Source organism: Carettochelys insculpta, chromosome 15 (assembly GCF_033958435.1).
Source record: "Carettochelys insculpta isolate YL-2023 chromosome 15, ASM3395843v1, whole genome shotgun sequence".
In the NCBI taxonomy this organism is placed as follows: Eukaryota; Metazoa; Chordata; order Testudines; family Carettochelyidae; genus Carettochelys; species Carettochelys insculpta.
In genome coordinates, this window is record NC_134151.1 from 1,538,606 (window position 1) to 1,564,248 (window position 25,643).

The window sequence follows — 25,643 nt, forward strand, 5'->3', positions numbered from 1 at the left end:
TCAGCTGCACAGAGCACTCTGCGGCGGCCCCGGTTTCTCAGCCGCGCCGGGCAGGTCTCTGCTCCTCCGCTCTGCGCCGTGTGACGGAGCCACCGCAGCGCGGGCGGTTCCGGTGGATCTCCGGCTGCAGCCCCGGCTGCGCATTGGCCGACAGCGGCACTCCGCGCCTCAGCCGAGAACTGCAGGGGTACTCGGGCGCCGCTTCCGTTCCTGTGACGATCGTGGGAGGGTTTCTGCTCCCGCAGCGTTTGGCAATGGGTGTCTGCCATTGCAAGGAAGCGAACCGGAGCGCGGAGGGGAATCTCGCGGCCTGCCTGCTGCTCGCGGGCACACGTGTATTTATCCGTCTCGGGAGTGTGCCGAGGTTCATTTCCCTGCCATTCGTGCGCGTGTGCTGGGGCGGATTGGTGACGTGTCTCTGCACACAGGGATGTACGTGCAGAAGGAGACGAACTTGCCAACATTTATAGCAACTTCTGCTGCAAGAATCACACCTGGCACACGGCCGATATGCGGAACCGCTCCCAGTGGTACTGACCTAGGGCTGGACACAAGGCCACAGTTTAGTACGAAATTGACATCAGCGGCTGCCGGGCCCTAAACCTCCAGGAAAACCTCTGAGCGAAACAATCGTCCTTAGAGCCTCACTGTACGTCTTCGATTTTTCCTTCAGATAAACGTGTCCACTCACACGAAGCGTTTCTAAATCAACCAAGAAAAAGTTCCAGTGCTGTAAAGAGAACTGTACACGCGCAGGAGGCGGAGATCTCTTGCACAATGCCACAAAAACACAGTAAAAGGTTCCCAGAAGTAACTTCTAGTGCCTCAAATGCCAAGGAGGTGAAACCGATCCCAATACACCTGTCTGCGCCAAATCCATCCCACGGTGCAAGGGAAAAGTGTTGAAACAGCCGCACCCCGTGAGACATAAACATAAGTACAGACGTAGATCCACCTCGCCTAACCCCGATAAAGGCAGAGCCAGGGTTGCCACCCACCCTCACTTCATGGGAACTGAGAAAGTTATTTGGAATATTTTCACACACCGCCCACATTATTTATACGTACTAAAGAAAGAGGCCACTGGTTACCATACCCCCAACCGAAACGCAAATGAAGTAGAAATCTACCGAGACTCGTGTAACAGACTCACAGGAGCATTTATCGTAATTAAAACAAAAGAGAGACCAAAATATTAGCTCACCTGATCTGAGAACTGATCCCCGTTACTAACGATTAACTTCTCAGTAGCTAGAAAAGGGTCCTTCACCTCACACGGCTGCTGACTAACTACAATGTTTGAATTCTCTGAATCGGGAAAGGGGAACTGGCTCTTTCGGGAGCCCGCGGTGAGCGACACTCCCTGGGAGTAGGAGCGGAGAAAAGCCCGGACTCCATCGAGCCCCACAAACTGCGACACGGGAACGCCGCTCACACTCACACTCGACGACGACGACTCAAACACCTGCGACTTTCGCCACCTGCGCAGCCTCAGCACCACCAGCACCAGCACAAAGCTGAAGAACAAGCAGGACACGGAGGCCACAGCAACCACCAGGTACAACCTCAGCCCGGACGGGGGTTCCGCAGGACCCGACGGGCTGCTCAGATCCCACAGCAGCTCGGAGGTGCTCTCCGCCACCGCCACCCTCACCGTGGCCGTGGCGGACAGAGGGGGCTGCCCGTTGTCCTTCACCAGCACCACCACACTCTGCTTCGGGGCGTCTTTCTCCCCAAAGGACCACGCCGTCCTCACCTCGCCGCTGTGGAGTCCCACCGAGAACAGCCCCGCATCCGTGGCCTTCAGCAGCTGGTAGGACAGCCAGGCGTTCTGCCCTGAGTCCGCGTCCACCGCCACCACCTTGCTCACCAGGTAGCCGGCCTCCGACCAGCACGGGGCCAACTCCACTCCCGTCAACCCATCGCTGGGCGCCGCCGGGTGTAAGATCTGTGGCCGGTTGTCATTCTCGTCCACCACCAACACACTCACCCACACGGTGCTGCGGAGCGGTGGGGAACCCCCGTCCTCAGCCTGCACCTCCAACCGCAGCTCCCGCACCTGCTCGTAGTCGAAGGAGCGCAGCGCGTACACAGCCCCAGTCTCCGAGTTAATGGACACCAAGGACGACAGCGGAGGCTCCCGGACCTCACCCTCCAGCACCGAGTAAGTCACTCGGCCGTTCTCCCCCCAGTCGGGGTCAGTGGCCCGCACGGACAACACAGAGGCCCCCCGGGGGTTGTTCTCCCGCACGGAGGCGCTGTAGGACGCTCTGTCGAAGAGCGGGGCGTTGTCGTTGGTGTCCACGATGCGCAGCGGGATGGTGATGGCCATGGACAGAGGGGGAGTCCCGCTGTCCCTGGCGGTCACTGTGACGTTGTATGCGGCCACCTGCTCCCGGTCCAGGGCGCGCTCCGTCACCAGGCTGTAGTAATTGCCCTAGGATCTCCTCAGCTGGAAGGGGAGGTGGCCGGGGATGGAGCACGTGACCGCCCCGTTCTCCCCGCAGTCTGGATCGTGGACGTTTAACAGGGCGATGGCGATGCCGGTGCCGGGGGGCGAGTCCTCGGGGATGGAGTTGACGAGCGAGGCGGTTGTGAGCTCCGGGGCGTTGTCGTTCACATCGCTAATCTCAATCAGTATTTTGGACGTGTCGAACAGGCCTCCCCCGTCCTGCGCTCGCACGTCCAGCTCGTACCCTGCAGCTTCCTCGAAGTCCAGCTTGCCCGCCACGGTGACTTCTCCCGACTGGGGGTGCAGGCAGAACATCTGGGGGTCTTTGTCTTTGATCGTGTGGCAGGAATACGTCACCTCCCTGCTGACGCCTTCATCCAGATCCGTGGCTTTTACTGTGAGAACCCGGGAACCCTCCGGCGCGTTCTCCGCAACGCTGGCTCGGTAGCTGGGCTGGCTGAACACTGGGGCGTTGTCTTTGGCGTCAAGGACAGTGACGCGGACCTGCACCGCGCCGGAGCGGACCGGCTCTCCCCCGTCAGTGGCGGTGAGGCTCAGAGTGTGCACGGCTTGTTCCTCCCGGTCCTCAGCCTTTTCCAGCACCAGCGCGGGGTATTCCCCTCCGTCCGTTCCCGCGTGCACAGCCAGGGAGAAGTGCGCGTCCCCGCTCGGCCGGTAGCTCTGGGTGGAATTCCGCCCCACGTCCGGGTCCTCTGCCTGGCGCACAGGAAACCGCGAGCCCGGCGCTGCAGTTTCCGTGACCCTCAGATGGAACTCCTGGGCCGGGCAGCCGGGCGCGTTGTCGTTAACATCCGCGACTTCCACCTCGATCAGGAAAAGCCTCATTTTCTCCTGCACGAGGAGCTCGCAGCTGAGCAGACACCGCCCCGCGCGGCCGCAGCGCCGCTCGCGGTCTATCCTCTCCGCGGTGAGTAAACGGCCGCTCTTGGAGCTCAAAGCAGAGTGCTGCGTCTTACCCCCGCACACGACCCGGACGCCGCGCTGCGACAACTGCTCGGCCGCAGCCCCAGGTCCCGGGCGACGTCCCCAACAGAAGACCCTTTCGGCATCTCCTCCGGCACCGCGTAGCGAATCCGCCCAGCCAGCGCTTCCGAGAGGGCGACCAGCGCAAGGCAGATGAGGACTCGGGCTGTGCCGGGCCGCAGCCATTGGGCCCCAGCCATGCCGGGCCGCGCTAGCTTCGCCGCCGGCTCTCCGGCTGGGATCGTCCGTTTCCGGGGTACCCTCGGCCACACGGTTCCGAGCAGATGGGGAGTCGAATGAGAAGCCAGTTGCAGGCCCTAAGGCCCCGGGATGTGCGGCGCCGCGAGGCCCGGAGAGCGACTGGGATCGCTGGGTTCTGCGCCGCGCCACTGCGGCGGCTGCCGGATCGCTCGGCGCGTTTCTCTCGCTGATTGGTCAACAGCGGCGCTCAGCGCCTCCACCAATCACTGCCGCGGGGCGCACCCGCAGCGACAGCAGCGGTTTTAACCACGCCGCGATCGGCTGCTGACGAGCCCGGACTCCGGCAAGCGCGCCCGGTGCAGGCGGTGGCGGGTCTGACGGTTTCCTGTCAGTTACTGACAACGCCCTTGTAAGCCGGGTCCCTTCGCCGGGAAGCGCCCCGCGACCAGGCTCCCCACAGCTACTGCTCTCTCTTCATACGGGACACTGGCCTCTAACCGGGAACCGAGGCGCGTTTCGGTCACTGAGTGCGCAGACGTGCGGCACGGACGTCCCGCTTTAGCAACCCCGCCCCGGACCTGCACCCCGCTCGCACTGAACAGTGCTCTGCTCGCATCTCACGTGCTCCCACTCAGGCAAATCCGCCATGAATTCAGCACACTCGTTACTAGCTTAACTGAGGCCATGGCAATCCAGCGGCCTGAGGAGCGCGGTCCCTGGGTGGGCTCTGTCAACAGGCTGCCGCGAAAGCGGGCAAAGGAAGCTGCGCCTTGCGGGCTGTAACACGCAGCGCAGGAAGAGGAACGCACGCAAAGTCCGCACAGGAAAGGGGACAGACACACGCGCCCGATCTGCGGGGGTAAAGTCCAGCCGAAAGACTGCAGAGCAATGTGACCAATTAAAGCACAAGAGCCTTCAAGTTCTCAGGCCTGTTGGACCACTTCCGCTGCGGCAGGACATGTTCTCGCACTCGCAGCCCCCAGGGCCCTTCAACAATCTGAATTTCTGAACGAGCAGCTTAAAGAAGGAAATTCTGGACTACGCCCCTTCCCCTGCCCTGACCGACTGAAACTGCCCGGGACGCGCGGTGGCTAATAGTTCCTCTTCCGCAGGGACAGGTGCGCCCATGTCTCTGCGCCCTGGTGGTTATCAGTAGAGCTGCCTTGTTTCAGAGGAAGAGTTTAACCTCATTGGAGCCAGCATTGCTCCTAGGTCTGGGGAGGGCGGAGAACCGCCCCATCCCCATTCCAGTTTTACGTATAACAAGGTTTTAAATTACACGCTACCAATATATATGGACCACTATTGTCCCCGGAATATTTGCATTCGCGGTAGCTAAGAGAACGCGGCCTGGCAAGTGCAGGCAAAGGCCGCAAAATAGCCCAATGACAGTTCAACAGCCCACGCATCCGTGAAACAACTTCCCCCAGGTTAATGAGGGGCCTCATCCAATATACGCTACTGTAAAACATTACGCGTTTAGCCCACTGACTGAAGCTGCCTGCATCATTTCCTCATTACGCTGACACAGATGAGTAACAAAGTAATCAAACGTTTCTCTCTATGGGACACCGCGTGCCACGCTCATGCTCTCAGAAGAACACAAGACAAGCAGGACACGGCACAAACAATAACTAAATACCTATTCTTGGGATTCCAGCTACATTGTTTGGCCCTTTAAACAAAGGCCAAGTCTTTAAAAGAAACACAGGAAAGAGCAGAAATGAACATTTGCCCACTACAGTTCAAGGCAGCCCCTTTTTTCCCGCAGTCGTTTGGCGAGTAGGCGCATGATACCGCTCCTGACCGCGGGTATTTAAATTAAACCTTTGCCAAGGCGGGAAAAGCTGCGCCTGGGTGGGAAGAGCGACTTTTGGGGAAGGGAACGGGTGAGGCCCTAGAACGCGGGAGATTCCTCTTGGGCTCCATCTCAGAACATACCAAGCTCATTTCTCCACAGGGGTCTCAGGCCCTGATCCATAAAACGGGAATCACTTTTGCTGTCATGCACCTGAGAGCAAGTCACAGGACCTTCAGTACTCTGGCCATGGGCTCAGAGCAGAAGCCTGGACACCGAGGCAGTGTCTCAAGGACGGGCTAATCCCCAACACGGTACCAGGAGACATGAAAACAAACTCACCTCGCCGAGAGTCTCCGTCTCACCATGTAAACTGCTAAATCCACTGCCCACGTGCGCGGTCCCAGAACTGTCGCCGCAGAGAATATTCCCGCCCATCTGCACATTAGAGCTCAGGAGAGTAAATTCGCTCTTCCGGGCGTCCGAGGACAAGCACAGCTGGTAGGAATACGGCAAAGTCCCATCTTCGTAGTTGGGGGGGAACATGGAGCCCGACTTGGAATAAGGCTCCGGACCAAAACACTGAAGTAATCTGGGGCTCCGCCAACTTCGCACTTTCATGGCAACGGCCAGGGCCACCGTCAGCAGGAACACAAAGGAGATCAGGGCCAAAGCCAGCACCAGGGAGAACTGCAAAGCCGCCTCCGGGCCCGACTCACCCGCCCGCTCGCGCATTTCCGGAACCGCCTCTTGCAAGTTCTCCGCAAGCACCAGGCTCACAGTCACGGTGGCGGACAGAGGCGGCTGCCCGTTGTCCTTCACCAGGGCCACCACACGCTGCTTCGCAGCATCTCTCTCCGACACGGCGCGGGCGGTCCGGACCTCCCCGCTGTGCAGCCCCACACGGAACAGCGACGGATCCGTGGCCTCCACCACGTGGTACGACAGCCACGCGTTGTGCCCCGAGTCCGCGTCCACCGCCACCACCTTGCTCACCAGATAACCCGCCTCCGACGACCGAGGCACCAGCTCCAAAGACAACGACCCCGACCCCGACCCCGCCGGCGGATACAGGATGCGAGGGGCGTTGTCGTTCCGGTCCACAATAAACACCCGCACGCTCACATTGCTGCTCAGAGCCGGGGACCCGCCATCTGCCGCCTGCACCTGCAGCTCGAACGCCCGCAGCTGCTCGTAGTCGAAGGAGCGCTGCGCGTACACAGCCCCGCTCTGCGCGTTCAGGGACACGTAGGACCACACGGGCCCCTCCGCCACGCTGCTGCGCACGATGGAGTAAGTCACTCGCGCGTTGCGCTCCGCATCGCGGTCGGAGGCGCTCACCCGCAAAATGGAGGCCCCCGACGGGTTGTTCTCGCCCACGTAGGCGGTGTACGAGGCTTCCGCAAACACTGGGGCGTTGTCGTTCACATCCGAGACCTGCAGCAGGATGCTGGTGTGGGCGGACAGCGGGGGGGAGCCTCCGTCCCTGGCGGTGATGCTGATGTTGTACTGCGCGGTGCGCTCCCGGTCCAGGGGCCCGTCGGTGACGAGCCGGTAGTGGCTGCGGGCGGAGGGCTGGATGGCGAAGGGCAGAGCCCCCGGGATGGAACACGTGACCGCTCCGTTCCTCCCGCTGTCTCGGTCCTGGGCTCTGATGAGCGCTACCACGGTCCCGCGCTCCGCGCTCTCCGGCACGTGGCTGGACACGGAGGTCAACGTCACTTCCGGGGCGTTGTCGTTCTCGTCGAGGATTTCCACCTGAATTTTGCAGTGCGCCGTTTGCCCTCCCCCGTCCCGGGCCTCCACCTCCAGCCGGTACGTCCGTGTTCCCTCGAAGTCCAACCCCGCGGCACTGCTCAGTCTGCCGCTCTCCGGATCCAAGTGAAACACGGCGCGGGCGGTGCCCGCAGCGTTGCTGACTGAGTACGTGATTTGGGCGTGTGACCCTTCGTCCCTGTCCGTGGCTGTCACCTGCAGCACCAGGGAGCCCGGGGGGAGGTTCTCGCTCACGCTGACTTTGTAGATCTCCTCAGTAAATTCCGGGGCGTTGTCATTGGCGTCGGTGACATTGACCCTGATCTGAGCCGTCCCGCTCCTGGCCGGGTCTCCCCCATCCACGGCCGTCAGCACCAAGTGGTGGGAGCTTTGCTTTTCCCGATCCAAAGCTTTTTCCAGCACCAACTCCGGGTACTTAGTCCCGTCCGGGCTCTCCTTCACCGCCAGGGTGAAATGCGGGTCCTGGCTCAGCTGGTACCGCTGCACCGAGTTGCTCCCCGCGTCTGGGTCTCCCGCTCGGGGTAGTGGAAATCGCGCCCCCGGCGGCGCTAACTCGTGGATTTCCAGGTCGGTGCTGCTCTGGAGGAACCGCGGGGCGTTGTCGTTAATGTCCCGGATCGCTACGGTCACGTGGAAAACATTCAGGGGCTTTTCCACCACCGCCTCGAGCGCCAGCGCGCACAGCGGGGTCTCCCCGCACAGCCCCTCCCGGTCTATCCGGCCGGCCACGCGCAGGTCGCCAGTGTCCCCGTTCACGCTCAAGTGCGGCTGTTCCGAACTGATCCGGAGCTTCCGCTGCGGCAGGTCTCTGACGTCCAAGCCCAGGTCCTTGGCGAGGTTCCCCACCAGGGAGCCCGGGGGCATTTCCTCGGCAACCGAGTAGCGGAGCTGCTCCGCGCCCGCCCGGCCGAGCACAGCGAGCACGAAGGCGAGCAGCGGTACCTGCCGCGGGACCGCCCGGCCCGGCTCGCGGCGCCCGGGTTCCACCGCGGTCTCCATCGCTCTTTGTTCCGCTGCGCTCGGGGCTTGGAACCGCTCCGGGCTGCAGAAATGGCCGAGCCCGCAGAGCGCGCACAGTCCGGGGGCTTTGCTCGGCTGCACTGGGCGCTCTGCGGCGGCCCCGGTTTCTCAGCCGCGCCGGGCAAGTCTCTGCTCCTCCGCTCTGCGCCGTGTGACGGAGCCACCGCAGCGCGGGCGGTTCCGGTGGATCTCCGGCTGCGTCCCCGGCTGCGCATTGGCCGACAGCGGCACTCCGCGCCTCAGCCGAGAACTGCAGCCGCAGCCACCTCACACGGCGGCGGAGCGGCTTAGTCACAATCGTGGCGTTTGCTTCGTATTGCCTGTTTTAATTTGCATTTACGTTCAACACGAACTACCGTAACAGCATTTTCCTCAAGTAGAAACACCCGGGTTTCCTGACATCGGTTACAAATGCTTTTCGACGAGGTATGTGTGTGCTTATTTATGGGCAGTGCTAATCTCAGGTACGCATGTCTGGCGGCCCTGTCTCTGCGTAATGACACATGCAAGAACGCCTATAATCTACAGCATTGTCCATGCTACAATCACAATCTACGCCAACACTCCCATGGGGGAGATTCAGAAAATGATTGTGCTAAAGCGTTTTACAGAATAATTTTTAACCAAGGATGGCACCAGCTACAGCCGGTGAAATACAATAACAAGAAACATCTGAACATAAGGAACATAAGAATGGCCATACTGGGTCAGACCAAAGGTCCATCCAGCCCAGTATCCCGTCTGCCGACAGTGGCCAATGCCGGGTGCCCCAGAGAAGGAGAACAGAAGACAATGATCAAGTGATTTATCTCCTGCCATCCATCTCCTGCCCTTGTACTGAAGGCCAGGGCACCATACTTTACCCCTGGCTAATAGCCATTTATGGACCTAACCTGCAAAAATTTATCAAGCTCTTTTTTAAACCCTAATAGAGTCCTGGCCTTCACAGCCTCCTCCAGCAAGGAGTTCCACAGGTTGACTGTGCGCTGTGTGAAGAAAAATTTCCTTTTATTAGTTTTGAACCTACTACCCATCAATTTCATTTGGTGTCCCCTAGTTCTTGTATTATGGGAAAAGGTAAATAATTTTTCTATATTCACTTTCTCCACACCATTCATGATTTTATATACCTCTATCATATCGCCCCTCAATCTCCTCTTTTCCAAACTGAAAAGTCCCAGTCTCTCTAGCCTCTCCCCATATGGGACCCGTTCCAAACCCCTAATCATCTTAGTCGCCCTTTTCTGAACCTTTTCTAATGCCAATATATCTTTTTTGAGGTGAGGAGACCACATCTGCATGCAGTACTCAAGATGTGGGCGTACCATAGTTTTATATAGGGGAAGTATGATATCTTTTGTCTTATTCTCTATCCCTTTTTTAATAATTCCTAACATCCTATTTGCTTTACTAACTGCCGCTGCACACTGCGTGGATGTCTTCAGAGAACTATCCACTCTAACTCCAAGATCCCTTTCCTGATCTGTCGCAGCTAAATTTGACCCCATCATGTAGTACGTGTAATTTGGGTTATTTTTTCCAATGTGCATTGCCTTACACTTACCCACATTAAATTTCATTTGCCATTTTGCTGCCCAATCACTCAGTTTGCTGAGATCTTTTTGTAGTTCTTCACAATCCCTTTTGGTTTTGACTGTCCTGAACAACTTGGCTACTGGCACGAGCGTTGCAGGAATAATTGGGTGTTGATGAGTAAGCACGAGAAAGACAGCAACGATGGTGAAGTCTGTGGGGAGCCTGGAAGAATTTCAATCTGAATTGAAAGCTGCTGGTGATAAGCTTGTAGTTGTTGACTTCTCGGCCACATGGTGCGGACCATGCAAAAAAAAATTATTATCTGAGCAGAACCACTTTTCGGTGTTAATCCGTATTGTCCTTTTGAAGTTGTCTTTACTTCCTAAAAATCTGCCTATGCACTGTACAGTTTGTTTCTAAGAAAAAATTCTCTTGGATAACCTTTTCATAGATGTCATTGCATAGGAAGGGGTCTTCTAGTCCAGTCTTCTGCAGGACTAAGTATTGATCTAGATCATCCTTGACTTGTGTCTGTCTAACCTCCTGTTGAAATTCTCCAGTGACGGAGATTCCACAACCTCCAGAGGGAATTTATTCCAGTAGTTAACCACCGTGATAGGAACTTTTCCCTACTGTCCAACCTAAACATCCTTGTTACAATTTAAAAGCATTGCTTTTTTGTCCTACCTCAGGAAGTTAAGAAATACAAATCTTAGTTTTTCTCCTCATTACAGCCTTTTACGTAATTGAAAACTTAATTGAAAACTGGTATGTCCCCTCCCAGTTTTCTCTTCTCCAGCCTAAGCAAGCCCAGTTTTCAATCGCCCCTCAGAGGGAGTGTCGTCTACATTTTTGATCACTTCTGTTTTCCTTCTTTGTTCTTTCTCCAGTTTGTCCACAGTTTTCTTAAAAAGTGGTGCCCAGAAGTGGACACAATATCCCACTTGAGGCCTAATCGGTGCCGAGTAGAATAGAAGTTGTAGAAAAATAAAGCAGTAAACTTCAGGATGCAGCTGGCAGAAATGATTTTAGAGCATTCTGTGATGGGCTGAAGGCAGAGTCATTGGCCATGCATTGATGGCTCTACAGCAGTGCACTCTGCTGATGGCCTCACAGGCAGTGCTAAAATCCTTGATTGCTGGGCTGAACATTTTCATAAAGTATTAAACCAGATCTCAACTTCTGACAGCAGCATTCCTGAAGAGATTCCTCAGTGGACTTATGATTCACAGCTGGCCATACCACCAACTCTTGATGAGTGAGGTACAGAATGCTGTTAATGAGATGAAATCTGGAATGGCACCTGGTAGTGATGCAGTTCCATCAGAAATTTATAAGGCTGATAGTGGCCAGCTGAGGTACCATATCATCCATTTATCACCGTTTGGGAGAGGGAGCTAGTCCATCAGGAGTTCAAAGATGCCCTGATTGTACATATATTCAAGAGAAAAGGTGACCATGGGTGCTGTGACAACCACTGGGGTATCTCTGCTCTCTAGAGCTGGTAAGATTCTAGCCTGAATCCTTTACAAATAGCTTTCACTACCTGTTTTCAAAAATGACATCATTCCTAAAAGACTGTGTGGATTTTGTGCCACCAGAGGCATTGCTGGTATGGTATTTACAGCCAGACAGATAAAAGCAAGCAACATCAGGGCCTCTATGTGATTTTCATTGACTTGATCAAGGCATTTGGCATAGTAAACAGAAATGGGCTCCAGAAAGTACCTGGGCAAACGGGCTGTCCTGAAAATTTATCAATATTGTTGCATCTTTTCATGATGGCATGCAAGATCATGTCCTTAATAATGGAGAGATATCAGCATCTATTGAAATATCACCTGGTACACATCAAGGATATGTCCTTGCTCCTCTCCTGTTAAGTATCTACTTTTCAATGACGCTGGTAGTTACTTTCAAGGATGGCACGTGGGATATATGAATTCCATTAGCCAAAGTCAGCACTGCCTTCAGAAGATTGAGCAGATACCTGTGAAATGACCATGGCGCTAAACTACATACCAAGTTAGCAGCTTATCAAACAATTGTCTTGAATATCCTGTTGTATGGCTCAGGGCCATGGACAATATATCACCATGTTTTAAAACTCAATCAGTTTCACATGCGCTGTCTGAGGAAGATAGCCCACGCGAACTGATCAGACAAAATTCCTAAGGCAGAGGTTCTTAAGCTGTGTGGTAATATGGGCATGGAAGCCATGCTTACAAACAAACAGTTTCACTGAACTGGCCATGTTATGAGGATGGATGATACATGGATACCAAAGATGGTCTTCTGTGGCCAGCTTGCTCATGATAAGCACTCTACTGGTTGTCAGTGTAAGAGCTATAAGGACATCTGCAAAGGACAAGATGAAGTTTATCTCCCAGTGATCTGCAAATTCTAGCTCAGGCCAGATTGTCCTGGTGACAAACCATTTTACAGGCTCTCGAATGCATCAAGATTCAACTTATCCAGGCACCACAGGAAAAGTGTAGGATCTGAAAAGAACATACAATGCCCAGAGTTGGCAGATTTTTATGTGACATCTGTAACCGGCTCTGCTGATCAAGGGTTGGTTTTGTTTCTCACCAACGCTGTCATAGCAGATGAAATCCATTGATGAATGGCTCAGTCCACACACAAAGTGTAAGAATTACTTATAGTGTCTTTATAGCAATACTCCAGACAATACCTTTCAGAATGTTGTTCCTTTTTTTCCAAAGTAGTGTTACACTCATATTTAGCTTCAGCTCTGTTATGAGCCTTAGATCCCTTTCCATAGTATTCCTTCCTAGACAGTCGTGTCCCATTTTGTTTGCATGCAACTTATTGCTCTTTCCTTTGTTTGTCTGCTTTAACAATATGCTGTGGAAACATTTTCCAGTGCTTTAATGAAACATGACTAATAGCGCAGTAGAATTAGCTATTAAATAACTACATTATATTAAAACACATTAGTGTCACATAATCAATTTCTCTCAAATTCACAACGTGCAAATGTAATACAAAATAAGATTACCCACAGAAAACTTTAAAACAATGTACAGATAATTTCTTCTTCTTAATTACACCTTTACATGGATTAGTTTCATAACTATGAATTTCAAGTGTCCATTATTTACAATATGGGAAGTCATGGAATCATATTAGGAGGTAAATACAGTGATGATAGATTGATAGACAGACAGGTGGATAGATAGGTAAAATTTTAATGTTGAGACCAGTGTTGCTGCTGAAACACACTGGCCTTCACTACCATGTTTATTCTCTATGGTAACAATATTTCTAAAAATTCTGGAAAATGTCAATACGTTTATCTAGGATAGTTAATGTAATATCACAGATTAAATGAAGACTCAAGTTTGGAGTAGGTCGCTACATCATGATAAAGGAATTAGAAAATCTGCTCTCTAAAGGGGTTCATAAAGCAAATACATTATTAAATACAATACATTTATGTACATACCAGCCTAATACTTTGAAGATTATCTTGGCCACAGCTCAACTCCCAATAGCATCCTACCTCCTGCTTGGGATTATCACCTATACAATAATCCTCCCGCTCCCAAACACACTTGCACACTGAAAACTATTTTCTAATATACCCACTCAAAAAGCTACGTACTCACCCATTCGCGAGAGATCAACAGTTACCTACATTTACAAACATCAATCACAAGGATGAACAAATGTCAGCTCACCTGAGTGGCCGTCTGATCCCTGTTACTCTCGAACTCTTCAGCCATTAGAAAAGGGTCCTTCACCTCACACGGCTGCTGACTAACTACAACGTTTGAATTGAGAAAGGGGAACTGGCTCTTTCGGGAGCCGGCGGTGAGCGACACCTCCTGGGAGTAGGAGCGGAGAAAAGCCCGGACTCCATCGAGCCCCACAAACTGCGACACGGGAACGCCGCTCACACTCACACTCGACGACGACGACTCAAACACCTGCGACTTTCGCCACCTGCGCAGCCTCAGCACCACCAGCACCAGCACAAAGCTGAAGAACAAGCAGGACACGGAGGCCACAGCGACCACCAGGTACAACCTCAGCCCGGACGGGGGCTCCGCAGGACCCGACGGGCTGCTCAGATCCCACAGCAGCTCGGAGATGCTCTCGGCCACCGCCACCCTCACCGTGGCCGTGGCGGACAGAGGGGGCTGCCCGTTGTCCTTCACCAGCACCACCACACTCTGCTTCGGGGCGTCTTTGTCCCCAAAGGACCGCGCCGTCCTCACCTCGCCGCTGTGGAGTCCCACCGAGAACAGCCCCGCATCCGTGGCCTTCAGCAGCTGGTAGGACAGCCAGGCGTTCTGCCCCGAGTCCGCGTCCACCGCCACCACCTTGCTCACCAGGTAGCCGGCCTCCGACCAGCGCGGGGCCAACTCCACTCCCGTCGACCCATCGCTGGGCGCCGCCGGGTGTAAGATCTGCGGCCGGTTGTCATTCTCGTCCACCACCAACACACTCACCCACACGGTGCTGCGGAGCGGTGGGGAACCCCCGTCCTCAGCCTGCACCTCCAACCGCAGCTCCCGCACCTGCTCGTAGTCGAAGGAGCGCAGCGCGTACACAGCCCCAGTCTCCGAGTTAATGGACACCAAGGACGACAGCGGAGGCTCCCGGACCTCACCCTCCAGCACCGAGTAAGTCACTCGGCCGTTCTCCCCCCAGTCGGGGTCAGTGGCCCGCACGGACAACACGGAGGCCCCCCGGGGGTTGTTCTCCCGCACGTAGGCGCTGTAGGACGCTCTGTCGAAGAGCGGGGCGTTGTCGTTCGTGTCCATGATGCGCAGCGGGATCGTGATGGCCGTGGACAGAGGGGGAGTCCCGCTGTCCCTGGCGGTCACTGTGACGTTGTATGCGGCCACCTGCTCCCGGTCCAGGGCGCGCTCCGTCACCAGGCTGTAGTAATTGCCCAAGGATCTCCTCAGCTGGAAGGGGAGGTGGCCGGGGATGGAGCACGTGACCGCCCCGTTCTCCCCGGAGTCTGGGTCGTGGACATTTAATAGGGCGATGCTGGTGCCGGGGGGCGAGTCCTCGGGGACGGAGCTGAGCAGCGACCTGAGAGCGATTTCTGGGGCGTTGTCGTTCACATCCGTAACGACGATCTCAATTTTCGATATGTCGAACAGGCCTCCCCCGTCCTGCGCTTCCACCTCCATCTCGTACCCTGCAGCCTCCTCGAAGTCCAAGTTCCCCGCCACCGTCACCTCCCCCGTGCGGGGGTCCAGGCGGAACACGCGGGAAGCTGCGGGAGTCACTTTTCTGAATGAATATGTTACCTCTTGATTTGTTCCTTCATCCGGGTCGGTCGCTGTCACTGTCACCACCCTGGAGCCGGCGGGCACATTCTCCAAAACATGAGCTTTGTAGCCGGGCTGGCTGAACACCGGGGCGTTGTCATTGGCGTCAAGGACAGTGACGCGGACCTGCACCGTGCCGGAGCGGACCGGCTCTCCCCCGTCAGTGGCGGTGAGGGTCAGAGTGTGCACGGCTTGTTCCTCCCGGTCCAGAGCCTTGTCCAGCACCAGCGCGGGGTATTTCCCTCCGTCCGTTCCCGCGTGCACAGCCAGGGAGAAGTGCGCGTCCCCGCTCAGCCGGTAGCTCTGCAGAGAATTAATCCCTAAATCCGGGTCTTGGGCCTCCGGCAGCCGAAACCGCCGGCCCGGCGCTGCGCTCTCGCGGACTTTTAACGCCATCTCCTCGCTCGGGAAGCGGGGCGCGTTGTCATTGATATCTGTGATTTCCACTTCCACTCCGTACAGCTTCATTCTTTGCTCAGTGATAATCTCGAGCTGCAAGAGACACGGCTCCCTGCCGCCGCAGAGCTGCTCCCGGTCTATCCTCTGCGCCGTGACCAAACGGCCGCTCTGGGCATTCACAGCAAAATACTGCGCCCTCCCTTTGGGAACCAGGCGGACGCCGCCGTCCGAGAGCTCCTTCACACCCAGCCCCAGGTCCCGGGCCACGTCCCCCACCACGGAGCCTTCCGCCAGCTCCTCGGGGACGGAGTAGCGGGTCTGAGCGGAAGCCGCCTCCCAGAGCCAAAGCAGCGCAAAGCAGAAGCGGGCTGGCCCCGTGCAGGGCCGGGGTCTGGGGGCGTCTGCCGACCCCATGCTGGTGTGCAGAGGGGCTGATCGTGTCCGGTGACGCCGATGGTTCCCCCAGAGCCCGGCCGCCCAGGATCCGCCCGTGCGGTGCTAGCTGCAGCCCCGCGCCCTGCAACTGCGGCTGCTCCGCCCGGATCGCTCGGCGCCTTCCTCTCCCGTAGTGGTGAACAGCGGCGCCCAGAGTCCCAGCCCCGTACTGCAGGGCCTCCGCCTCCGAGCTCTGCCCGCGGCTTCGTTGGCGGGCTGGCCCCGCGGCTGCGCCGATTTCTCCCTCTCGCGGGAGGTTTTGTGGCACCGACTCCGGCTTTGCTCATTAGGGGGGGTTAACCAGAAACATTTCGTTTAACTTCGGTTCTGAATTACAAATTCAGAGCTTCGTCCAGAGGCGAGTCCACTGCCGGCGGAAGGGGCACGTTCCTCCGCTCCGCCTCGCCCCGCCCCGCCCCGGGCGCTCCTCGGCGGTGCCTCCCGCGGCTGCGACGCTCACACCGTGGCAGCACCTCACAGCGGCTTTGTACATCCCTTGCCGCATTTCTCTGCCTCCACATCTGACTCGTTCCTTTCTCTCGCTTAAGCCAATAGGGGCTGTTCCTTAAGCCACCATTCCGGACCGCCGCCTGCAGGATGCCTCTGGCTCTTCGGTGAGATACAATGATTTTTAACAGCACCCACGCGCCCGTCCGGCAAGTTTCATATTCAGTTTATAATATTTAAGGCCAGGGGAATTTACTGCAAATGCTGCTAAAACAAGGTGAATCTACATGTCTATATAGCTACTGATATAGATATAACACTCTCCAAATACCAAGTCACACTAGCACAATACAGGCAGGAATAATGTCATTGTGATCAACTGCAGAGACAGAGGGTGAATACAATCATGTACTGTCATGTCCTGTCCTTGGTTATACACTTTTGAACCCTCTGCTCACTAGTGCCTCTTCCGTAATAACGTCTCACATTATAAACCTCAGAAAAGCTTAAACCCGTTATTTAAAAACTGTTCGTCAGAGCAATGCCCCTTCCCCCTCTGTAGTGATGCATGTACTTCCCGTCCTCAAAAAGCAATACAAGCACCGATCCCAAGCCCACAGCACTCAATGGTCAGCCATAGGCCAGTGCTACTTTGAGGACCTCCTATCTTGTACTGCAGAAATCAGAGCGCGGTCTGTGGTATGGAGAAGGAGTTACAGTGTTCCAGTGGTACTCAGCTCTTGTTTCTAGCTTTGAAAGAGTAGAGAAACCAGCCCTTAAAAGATGGTATAACCACATTTCTACACAAGGACTTTTAAGAATAGAATCCAAAAGTTTGCATCCTCACATGACCACTGAATATTTGGACACTTGGTAACTAAGGGAGCCTGACTCCAAAAAGGGAGCCAAAGAAGGGGAAAGTGCCCATGAGAAATTTTAAATCGCTCTGAAGTAAAGTGTTTGTACTACACATTTTCCGCGTGACAAAGTCCCATACCAAAGACTCTCACGCAAAGTGAACAATCTTGGGGTGACAGGAAATGTCCTCTCTTGCACCAGCAACTGGTTGAAAGGTAAGAAGGTCAGTCTTCCACGTGCAGAGAGGTGGGGTCCCCAAGATTTGTACTGGGACTAGTGTGGTTCTACACAGTCAGCTATTGTTTGGAAACGAGGGGGAAACATTTGCAAAGAATTCAGCATTGCTAAAGGCAGTTAAATCCACAGATGAGGATGAAGATCTACAAATGGATCTCCGAAAACTACGTGATGAGGCAACAAAACGGCTGATGAAATTCAATGTTGATAAATGCAAAGTCATGAACATGGGGAAAAGTCCCTATTACACAAAAAATGTTGGGGCCTAAATTAGCTCTTACCTTTCAATAATAGATAGTGGCGTCATCAAGGACATTGCTCTGAAAATTGTAGCCAATTTGTTTATATTATCATTTGTTCATCATTACGTGATGGTATGGATAATTCACGTACCATTGAGTATATAACCAATGTATGCTAAAAAGGCTTAAATTGTAGGATTACAGAAGTATAAGGCTGCATATTGAAAATACTGACTGTGTAACAGGCATATAAGTACAGCATGACTGGACTGCAAAGGTTACAGGTTAAGATTTCCAAGATTTAAATTTTGCTGTACATGTTATGCATAAATACTAATGAGAATCAGAGGAACTAAGAAATAACCTATTAAAAACTTGAATCCAATATTTCTGAGCTGTGGGAGTTCAGATAAGGAAAAGAGTGTTGCAAGCCTCATGTATATCCATAAAGTCTTTTGTATGGTCAGAACAAGCACACAAAGGAGATTCAGGGCTCGGTAGAAGTGGGATGACTCAAAGGGCAGACCCGATGGGACAGCCTCAGCAGGAATCAAACTTCTGTCATTGATGTTCTGTTGAGACAAACGCTGGAATATCTTTGAGGGTGTCAGTCTGACGACAGTCTGAGTCACTGCATGAGCTCTCATATATAGTAAAACTTGTAGTGCAGATAAGATCTTTCACTTGTGGTCACTATCCTTGAGCTTTGTGTGTTCCAAGAATCTCCACATTTGAGAGAAGCACAAGAGGAGATTTTTAATCATTTGAACTTGAAAATGCAGCAACTGGAGCTGAACTGACGGCAGTTTAATTCAAATTACTAAATTTTATTTAAATAAAAAGGTTATAAAATATCTCCTCAATGAGCAATGGAAGTCCACCAAGCTAACAGAACCTTAGGAACCAATGGATAATGAGACTGTAAATATCATAGTACACCAACATAAGTCCCTGATACACCCACACATGAAATACTGCATGCTGTTCTGGTTTTCCAGTCTCAAGAGTTTTTAGAATTAGAAAAGGTGCAGAGAAGAGGAACAGAAATGATTGGGGATCTGGAACAGACTTTGTTTCAGGTGGTATCACAAAGACTGGGGCAGTTCAGTTTAGAAATGAGACAAATGGTGGTCTGGAATAGGATCAATGCTCCCTCGACTATTTCTCATGACTGGGCAGAATGAATTTTGTTGTCTGTAACAATATGGAGGCGAAGTGTGGCAGGGTGGAGCCAAGGGGTTTGGAGTAGGAAAGGGCTGGAGCAGAGGGTTGGGTTGAGGGGGTTGAGGCCTCCAAGGGGTGTGTGGTAGACTGTGGTAGAGCTAAGGGTGAAGAGTTTGGGGTGCAGGCTGCCTAAGGCTACAGCACAGAGGACCCCACCCCAAGCCTTTTCCCACAGCAGCACTTAGGCTGGTGGACAGGTGCCTTTCCCCAACACAACAGGTCTGGGGCTCTTCCTTCTGCTCTGCCCCCACACCCAGTCTGTCCTTTGCCAAATCACTCAAGCCTCCCTCTTCCCAGACACTCCGGAAGCCTGCAAGGCAGAGCAAAGTGCAGTGGTGACAGTGGCACTGCCACTCGCCCCCATGATACCCAGGCCCTGTGTCCTCCTGAAGCAGGGTCCAGGTCAACCACCTCAAACCCTCAAATGGATGGGATGGCTCTAGAAGTACCTCTGGGGCTGGAGCCAGGAGATAGACACCTCTCTCTGCCACAATGCTGAGTGCCTACATGGTCTTTGACAGGCTGCACAGCATAGCGTAGAGGGACTTTAGAATATGACAGAGCACTATAAAACTATGGTTGGCATAGGGAAAGTGAATAAAGGAGTATTATTTACTTCTTCACAAAACACATTAATTTGGGGTCACCCAATGTCATTAATAAGCAGCAGCTTTAAGCAAACTTAAGGAAGGACTATACACAATGCAGTCAATCTGTGAAATGCATTGCTATCCGTGCTCTGAAGACCACAAATATAACTGGGTTCAAAAAGAGAGTTCGATAAGATCATGGAGGAAAAGCCCACCATTTGCTATTAGCCAGAATATCAGGGATGAAAATGATGCTCTGGGTGTCCCTGAACATGTAGGAGCCAGAAGTTGAGACTGAACTACTGAGAATATATAACTCAATAATGTCCCTCTTCTGGAACCAGCTGCATGATTTTGGACAACATGGACTACTGGTCTGACTCATTATGGCCATTATTTCATTGTTGTTGTTGTCATGAAAGGGAGATTTCTCCTACAGCGGCAATTCAATTATTCTTTTAAATCTTTACACTGAATAACTACATTAAGGCTTTTTATCATTACAAAAAGTACATCTTAGTGGTGGTAAATTAATACTTCTGGATAATACAGTCATTCTAAGCAACTTCTCTGAAATGAAACATAGAATGTTCTTCCATTACAAGAGGAGTTGATTTGTAGACAAAACATTGGACTCAGACTTGGGAGGTTTGAACTCTATTTTTTCTGTCAGTGATTTCCATTGTGATCTGTGGCAAGGCCTTTCATTTGTATTCAATTCCTCACCATTAAAATGGATATAACATTACTTTGAATTGCTGGGGTGTACTGTGGATATCACTTCCAGAAAGAATGACATTTTATATTTGATTCTGACCAACAGGGAGGAACTAGTAGCAAATTTTATGGTGGAAAACAATAGGGGTCAGAGTGATCATGAAATGAGAAGAGTCATGGTTTTAAAGAATAGAAGGAGCAAGGGTAGCAGAATAAGGAAAAAGGATTTTTAAAAAAGCAAACTTTATAACACGTTCAGAAAGAGACCCTAAGGCATTTAGGAGAGCTGGCAGTTTCTCACGGAGACAATGTTAAAAATCACAACTGCAAACTGTCCTGATCACACAGTAGACAAATGACATCTAACCTGAAGAGCTGATCTTCAACAGAAAGTGTTCTGACCTTTCCAGAAAGGCCCACTGATACCAGATACTCTATTGTGGATCTCTGCAACTGGAATTTCTCTACATTTAATCAATAAGAGGACAAAGACTTTTATTGTTCTGTCCTTCTTCCTATGAAGGAAAGTCATGCAAGCAGGCACCTCTGTTACATACAGAGCACAATCCGTGCTAGTTAGGAGCTGTGTTACTCCTGCCCCTCAGCCTTGGATCCCATACAGTTCTCTGCTGTAGTAGCTCCCACCTGGGCCACTCACAAAGAGTATTCCAGCAAGTAAGCTGCTCCCTGAAAATCTGTGTGTAACTATTTGTCAGGTACACATTGGGTCTCACCAGCCCTGGCTATACTGTACAATGACCACAATGCACACCAAGTCCCAGATCTTTCCCCAGTAATGTATGTCCTATATTGCACAGACCTTTCCTGAACAGCATGGATATATTAAGTCCATAATTTCCTTAAGAAAATAGTATGGAATCTTATTATCTTAAAGGGATTGTCTCAGACACTTCTATTTAAACAGTGGATTAAAAAAAAAAGCAAATACAAGTTTACTAACTCCAATCAGAGAGATTTTAAATGAAAAAGAGTATTGTGGCATAAAAGTCAGAAATGGTTACAAGAAATTTAAAGATAAAGTGCTTACTAGTATCTACTGAAGAAACTTAGTTACAGAGCACTCTCACCATATGCTTCAGCAAACTTCTGACCAATATCAGGACCTCTCCCCCAGCATCCTTTGGCTTCTCAGGTGCCAACTATGAGGTAAACAGGAAGAGAAATATCCTTTGGGGGTGCTTGTCACTTCTTTTTATAGTGTCAGTCTCCCTCTCGAAAAACATTTCCAGCTGTGACCCAAATCAACAAAGAGTCTATGTGGAAGAATATTCCATGTTTTTTTTTATTTCAAATGTTGGAACTTCATTTGTTTTCCCTCCCTGCTTGACGACTCTGTTTGCTATTTAAATATAAATTACAAGTAAATATTTCCTTCCTTTGTTTAGGATGGGCCTGATTTGTGCCTAGGCAGAGCTGTAGAACAGGTGTTTATAACATCATCTTGGAGAATTTTATAACTTCCCATAAAATGTTGGCATATGTATTTTTCAAATACAATAATGACTAGCAAATTATGAGTTTTTATCTGAAACCTTACAAGCAGAACCTACAGAGAAATACGGGGTGCGGAAACAGATTAGAGAGCCTAAGGAGCTGTGACTCCATGTAAAGACTGTCATAGCGCCTGAGGAGTTTACACCTGATATTTATTTAGTGAAATCTGAGTACAGAATTCACAACCAATTCAGGGTTTGTGCACTGGTTCCTAATGGTCTTTTGTGAGACTGGAACTTATATTCCTGTGTCACCGCAGGCAGTTGTACAAAGGAAGCACAAGCCAAAATAGGGAGCAAACAGGATAAAGAAGGTTTAAATAAGTTGGAAGGGCCTGACAAAATTCATCCTGGAGTACATAAGGAACAAGGTGAAGCAATCACAGAGCTGTTAGCAATTATCTTTGTGAACTCCTAGTGGATGAGGTCTCAGAAGGTTGGGAAAAGGAAAATATAGTGCCTATCTTTGAAAAGCAGAACAGGAAAACCTAGGGAATTATAGATCTGCCAGACTAATTTCAATACCTGGACATATATGGAAACTAATGATCAAAAAATCAGTTTGTGAGGCTGTAGAGGACAACAGGATTACAAAGAATATTCAGCACAGATTTGTGAAGAGCTAATCATGCTAGCCAACCTACTGCCTTTTTTGACAGGGTTACTGGCCTTGTGGATTGGGACAAAGCTGTAGATGTGACATATATTAATTTTAGGAAGGGGTTAGACACAGTCCCACATGACATTACCACAAGCACACTCAGAAAATGTGATCTAATCTAGATGAAATTTCTATAAAGTGGATTCAGAACCACTGGAAAAACCTTATTCAAACGTTGTGGCCACACTATCCTCTCCTTTCAGAGGGGGCATGCTAATGAGCCAATTTGGCAGATGCTAATGAGGCACTTCCATGACTATGCAGTGCCTCATTAACATAATGATGGCTGTGTGCACTTCAGAAGTGCTGGTTTCAAAACACACGTTGCCCATGTAGCCAGGGGCCTTTCGAAAAAGAAAACATGATTTCGAAAGCCCCTTCTTCTCATTTGGTTTTGGGAAGGAGGGGCTTTCAAAATCAGGGGAGTCACTTCAAAAGGCCCCCAGCTACATAGGTGGCGTGCGTATCGAACCTGGCACTTGCAAAGGTCATGTGGCCGCCATTATGCTAACAAGGTGGTGCATATTCATGGAAGCTCCTCATTAGCATTTGGTGAAGTGGCTCATTAGCATGACCCCTCCGAAAGGTGGGGGTAGTCTGGCCACAGCCAAAGAGTTCAATGGTTCATTTACAAACTGGAAGGGCCTATTTAGTGGGGTCCTGCAGTGTTCACTCCTGGGTGCAATGCGATTCAATATTTTCAATAATGAAGTTGGTAATGGAGCAGGATTATAAAAATTGGAGATGACACCAATATGGGAGAGCTTGCAAATGCTTTGGGACACAGGGTGATAACTGAAAACAATCTCTTCAAATAGGAAGATATTTTAATAAAAGCAAGTGCAAAGTACTTGACCTAGGAAGAACAAAAATTAAATGCACGGCTAAAAATGGGGAATACCTGGCTAGATAGTATCAGTACTGCAAAGGATCTTGGGATTATAGCAGATCACAGATGGAATATGAGTCAATGGTGTGATGCAGCTGTGAAAATGACTAACACCACTCTGGGGTGTATTAACAGGAGTCTGATATACAAAATATGAGAGATAATTGTCCCCCTGAGTTCAGTACTGTTGAGGTTTCAGCATCATTATTGTGTCCAGTTTTGGCCACCACACTTCAGGAAATATGTTGGAAGCTGGAGACTCCACAGGAGAGCAATAAAAATATGAGATATTTAGAAAACATGGCTTATGTGGAAAGGTTAAATGTACTGACCATCATTAATTTTGTGAAAAGAAGACCTGAAAAGCCACCTGAGAACAGTCTTCAAATATGTTAAAGGATATTATAAAAAGAGGATGGTGATCAGCTCTTCTCCATCTTCACTGAAGGGAAGACAAGAAATAAATAGCTTCATCTGTAGCAATGGAGATTTAGGTTAGACTGGGGAAACCTTTCGAACTACTAGGGCAATTAAATACTTCCTGAGCTTCCAAGGGAGGTCATGGAATCCCCATCAGTGGAGGTTTTTAAGAACAGGTTGAACAAACACCTGGTGTGATGTTGGCAAACAAGGTGCCATCTTATGTCATGCCTCATCAGCATGGTTCACCTGTATGTTAGTATTGTGAAAATAGGAATCAGAATTATAATAATGGGCTTAGCTTTTGGAATTGCTGAATGCTTGTCAATTGCTGCATGCATTAACTTTGCTTGTATAATCTGTATCCAATATGGTAAGGTAATAGATAGGCATCCGTATCATAAGTCTCTGTAACTCTGTAAATCACCAGACTGGAGCGAAGCATTAGCCTCATGTTAAATATTATCCTCCAACCAAAGATGTTTTGCTCTGCTTGGGAAAGAAGGCCCATGAACACCTGAGCAACTCTGCTGGAACATCAGAAGACAAAAACCTCTGATTATTACTCTTCCTTCTCTGCCCAATTCCTCAGGAACAGGAGACTCGCAAGTGAATGCCTCTCAACACCTGAGTTTGTAACTTCAAGCAGAACAGGGAAGGATTCAGAAGCCCTAACAAGGAATCAGAACCCGCAACTCTGTATTTATGCTGTTCTACAGTTATGAGCTCTGACTGACCAGGAGTACTAACATAAGTAAAAGACCCCCACTGCTTAGCCAGGATTAGGCCCAAGGAACACACAGAACTTACTCAGTAGATGAGCTTCTATTGTCTTTTGAAACTCAGGACTGTAATTCCCTTGCCTGTATATGTTTACCTGTTTTTAATCTTTCCAGTTAATAAAGACTTAGACAGCTTATTACAGGTTTGGCTACTAGCCTGGTCTTTGATGTGAGACAAACTGCAATGGACACAGGGTAAGTGACTCATCCTTTTGAGACTGGGAGTAACCTCAATACTGCTGTGATGATGGTGGAAGGCACCATCTATCACAAAGGCAAGTTTATTTGGGCTATAGGACAGACTGGAGCACCCAAAGAGACAATGCCACAGTCCAAACAGTGCACCCACTGTCTAGAATCACTGCAAGACAGTTGTTGCCTGTCATGAATGGCCAAAGTTTCAACAATTTCTCAGTACAGGGGCTGGGAGGTCCCCTGAGGATTTTATGTTTCTCTGATTTATCACTGTTCATTCTTATTTCAGAGACTCCAGTGATGCATATCACATAGGCTAAAAATTACTCCATGTAGTTTCACGATGCACCTCCACACCCTGAAAGAAGTTAGCACTTAATTTAAAAACGTCGTGAACACGGGTATGAAATCGGAAGCTCACCTCTCCAGCCGTCTCCTCGACGTGTAAGATGCTACTTCCACTCCCCATAAATAATATCCCAGAATTGTCACCGCACAGAACATTCTCTGCCGTTTGCGCAGAAGGTTTCTTGTTGCAATCTGAAGACAAGCACAGCTGGTAGGAATAAGGCAAAGTCCCATCTTCGTAGTTGGGGGGGAACATGGAGCCCGACTTGGAATAAGGCTCCGGACCAAAACACTGAAGTAATTTGGGGCTCCGCCAACTTCGCACTTTCATGGCAACGGCCAGGGCCACCGTCAGCAGGAACACAAAGGAGATCAGGGCCAAAGCCAGCACCAGGTAGAACTGCAAAGCCGCCTCCGGCGCCGACTCACCCGCCCGCTCGCGCATTTCCGGAACCGCCTCTTGCAAGTTCTCCGCAAGCACCAGGCTCACAGTCACGGTGGCGGACAGAGGCGGCTGCCCGTTGTCCTTCACCAGGGCCACCACACGCTGCTTCGCAGCATCTCTCTCCGAAACGGCGCGGGCGGTCCGGACCTCCCCGCTGTGCA

The 25,643-nt window shown here is 51.2% G+C and overlaps 2 protein-coding genes across 2 annotated transcripts in view; both read right to left on the minus strand.

Annotated features, from left to right (window-relative positions):
• The window catches only part of LOC142021357 (protocadherin gamma-B5-like), a 151,263-nt gene that overhangs the window by 90,542 nt on the left and 35,078 nt on the right, over nucleotides 1-25,643 (minus strand). The window lies entirely within an intron of this gene.
• LOC142021351 (uncharacterized) lies at nucleotides 38-15,963 on the minus strand. The gene is given in 6 exon segments (XM_075010059.1): nucleotides 38-262; nucleotides 1,205-3,468; nucleotides 3,471-3,753; nucleotides 5,778-8,253; nucleotides 8,350-8,438; nucleotides 13,472-15,963. Coding segments are annotated over 6 exon segments (7,758 nt in total). The 5' UTR covers nucleotides 15,893-15,963.